The 2,310-nt window shown below is 52.6% G+C and overlaps 1 protein-coding gene across 1 annotated transcript; it reads left to right on the top strand.

The window, feature by feature from the left end:
* Positions 1 to 734: 734 nt before the first annotated feature.
* On the top strand, positions 735 to 2,021 carry LOC133062586 (cathepsin Z-like). Its single transcript, XM_061151786.1, has one exon. It carries the CDS (start codon positions 750 to 752, stop codon positions 1,659 to 1,661), a length of 912 nt encoding a protein of 303 aa, XP_061007769.1. The 5' UTR covers positions 735 to 749; the 3' UTR covers positions 1,662 to 2,021.
* Positions 2,022 to 2,310: the final 289 nt, after the last annotated feature.

Raw genomic sequence — 2,310 nt, 5'->3', positions numbered from 1 at the left:
ACTGTGTGGATCACAATAAACTGTGGAAAATTCTGAAAGAGATGGGAATACCAGACCACCTGACATGCCTCTTGAGAAACCTGTGTGATGATCAGGAAGCAACAGTTAGAATTGGACATGGAACAATAGACTGGTTCCGAATAGGAAAAGGAGTACATCAAGACAGTATATTGTCACCCTGCTTATTTAACTTATATGCAGAGAACATCATGAGAAACGCTGGGCTGGATGATGCACAAGCTGGAATCAAGATTGCTGGGAGAAATGTTAATAACCTCAGGTATGCAGATGATACCACCCTCATGGCAGAAATCAAAGAAGAACTAAAGAGCCTCTTGACAAAAATGAAAGAGGAGAGTGAAAAATTTGGCTTAAAACTCGACGTTCAGAAAACTAAGATCATGGCATCTGGTCCCATCACTTCATGGCGAATAGATGGAGAAGAAATGGAAACCGTGACAGGCTTTATTTTTCTGGGCTTCAAAATCACTTCAGATGGTGACTGTAACCATAAAATAAAAAGGCACTTACTCCTTGGAAGAAAAGTTATGACCAACCTAGACAGCATATTAAAAAGCAGAGACATTACTTTGCCAACAAAAGTCCATCTAGTCAAGGCTATGGTCTTTCCAGTAGTTATGTATAGATGTGAGAGTTGGACTATAAAGAAAGCTGAGCAGCGGAGGGGTGACCGGCGCGAGATCCGAGTTAGGATCCGAGTCGGGTCCGATCGCACCGGCGAGGGAGCCATGGCGTCGTCCGGGCCGCTGGTGCCGCCGCTGCTGCTGCTCCTGCTGCTGGCGGGGGCGGCGCGGGCCGGCCTCCACTTCCGCCCGGGCCGCGGCTGCTACCGGCCTCTGCGGGGGGACCAGCTCACCCAGCTGGGGCGCAGGACGTACCCCCGGCCTCATGAGTACCTGTCCCCGTCGGATCTCCCCAAGAGCTGGGACTGGCGCAACGTGAATGGGGTCAACTACGCCAGTGTCACCAGAAACCAGCACATCCCCCAGTACTGCGGCTCCTGCTGGGCGCATGGCAGCACCAGTGCCATGGCGGACCGGATCAACATCAAGAGGAAGAGGGCGAGGCCGTCCACACTGCTGTCCGTGCAGCATGTGATCGACTGCGGCGACGCCGGCTCCTGCGAGGGGGGCAACGACCTGCCGGTGTGGGAGTATGCCCACCGGCACGGCATCCCCGATGAGACCTGCAACAACTACCAGGCTAAGGACCAAGAGTGTGACAAGTTTAACCAGTGCGGGACTTGCACTGAATTCAAAGAGTGCCATGTCATCCAGAACTACACCCTCTGGAAGGTCGGTGACTACGGCTCCCTTTCAGGGAGGCAGAAGATGATGGCAGAAATCTACGCCAATGGCCCCATCAGCTGTGGCATAATGGCAACAAACAAGATGTCTAACTACACTGGCGGCATCTACTCCGAATACAATGAGCAAGCCTATATAAACCACATCGTCTCCGTGGCCGGTTGGGGTGTCAGCGACGGCACAGAGTACTGGATTGTCCGGAACTCGTGGGGCGAACCATGGGGTGAGCACGGCTGGATGCGGATCGTGACCAGCACCTACAAAGGTGGGGAGGGCGCCCGTTACAACCTGGCCATCGAGGAGAGCTGCACATTTGGGGACCCCATTGTTTAAGGCAGAGCAGCTCTTACAGAAAGGATCGCGAGAGCCGGAACCAGAGGGGATTCCATCGTCACAGGCATCGGGGTGGCGCTGCCATGGTTTGAAGGAACTGGGGGTTGATGTTCACATATGTGACAGCCAGTGACGGCCCTGAGCACAGAGGAGACATAGGTGGAAATGCCACATAGGCTGACAGAGGGGAGAACCGGGGAGGGGCCGGCTCCGCGCCTACACTGGACAGCTTCCTGCTGCGAGGACAGCCTGGAGAAGAGGGATCCAAGGGGCAGTGAACGATGTGACCTCCACAACAGATGATCTGGCAGCTGTGGTCTGTGAGGTAAAACAGCTCAGACTCACCACCAGTTCCTTTGTCACCTTGAAATCAATGGGGCGCACAGGGGGGAGATGGCAATTTTGAGTTGCCCAAGTGATGAATAAAATGCACACTTCACGCCAAAAAAAAAGAAAGCTGAGCACCAAAGAATTGATGCTTTTGAACTGTGGTGTTGGAGAAGACTCTTGAGAGTCCTTTGGACAGCAAGGAGATCCAACCAGTCCATCCTAAAGATCAATTCTGAGTATTCATTGGAAATACTGAAGCTAAAACTCCAATACTTTGGCCACCTGATGCAAAGAACTGACTCATTTGAGAAGACCCTAA

Source organism: Dama dama, chromosome 9 (assembly GCF_033118175.1).
Source record: "Dama dama isolate Ldn47 chromosome 9, ASM3311817v1, whole genome shotgun sequence".
NCBI lineage: Eukaryota > Metazoa > Chordata > Mammalia > Artiodactyla > Cervidae > Dama > Dama dama.
This window is presented reverse-complemented; position numbering and strand designations above follow the sequence as displayed.

Excerpts from the sequence above, each read along its gene's own strand:
- LOC133062586 (XM_061151786.1), top strand. The coding sequence starts at position 750 with ATGGCGTCGTCCGGGCCGCTGGTGCCGCCGCTGCTGCTGCTCCTGCTG.